We start from the raw sequence: 871 nt of genomic DNA, 5'->3' as shown, positions 1-871 counted from the left end.
CTTCTAAACAACTGCACAAGAAACTTCCATCAGTGTTCGTACACATAACATTTTCACCATCACATGGGCTTGCATCCTTGCATTCGTTTTGGTCTGATAAATGTAAATAAAAAATACATTTAATACATTTTACTAGAGAAATGTTTAATAGTGTATTTATTATTAGTCAAAAAGACAGGGAAATACCTCAAAGAATAAAATTTTAAATAGCTAATTTAAAAGGATTAAATGATTTAATAACTTCAAAAAAGAAGCAGAAAAAAACCAATTTTAACCGATTTTACTACAGAAACAAATGATTACCAGCCAATTTAAGGATCTATGCAAATGAATACAAGGAAGTTATTATTTTACTTTCTCGAATTTTGTTCTCATTTAATTTTTTTATGTAAGGTTAGTAACCTACTTAAATATACATATTAAGCAATTCTAATGTGAAATTAAGATTAAATTTTTTGTTTCTTCATGACTGATAGTACATCTTTAAACATTTGAGACCGCTTTGTAATACTAAATATATAGCCAATTTTAATAAGGAGGCAGATACAAATTCTGTTTTCCTGTTTTCATCAAGCATAGCTCATCAACGAAATGTTCCTTAATTTCAGTTTGTGGCTTATGAAGAAAAAGTGTCTCTGGCGGGAGGTAAACCTGCAACCTCTCGCTGTCAAGGTGAGTATCATACCAATAGGGACCTAGGATATATGTTCAGTTCTAACACCAAGGCACTTTCTCTCATACAACATATTTTTTCATTTGTTTCTATTTTGTTTACGGTGCTACACACAACAAACGTGATTTAAATAATTATTAACTACGATATGTGGCTGCGACCTATAAGCTTTTCTAGCTTAACCACAGCTCCACTATA

The 871-nt window shown here is 30.5% G+C and overlaps 1 protein-coding gene across 1 annotated transcript in view; it reads right to left on the bottom strand.

Moving 5' to 3' along the window:
* Positions 1-202: 202 nt before the first annotated feature.
* Positions 203-871, bottom strand: part of LOC117110385 (latent-transforming growth factor beta-binding protein 1-like) — a 12,760-nt gene continuing 12,091 nt past the window's right edge. Inside the window, exon 9 of the mRNA XM_033253081.1 lies at positions 203-210. Within this exon, the coding sequence (XP_033108972.1) occupies positions 203-210 (8 nt within the window). The remainder of the gene's footprint in view (positions 211-871) is intronic.

The sequence above is a fragment of the Anneissia japonica genome, unplaced genomic scaffold, assembly GCF_011630105.1.
Source record: "Anneissia japonica isolate Jap-2015-1 unplaced genomic scaffold, ASM1163010v1 scaffold8185_len31872_cov130, whole genome shotgun sequence".
In the NCBI taxonomy this organism is placed as follows: domain Eukaryota; kingdom Metazoa; phylum Echinodermata; class Crinoidea; order Comatulida; family Comatulidae; genus Anneissia; species Anneissia japonica.
This window is presented reverse-complemented; position numbering and strand designations above follow the sequence as displayed.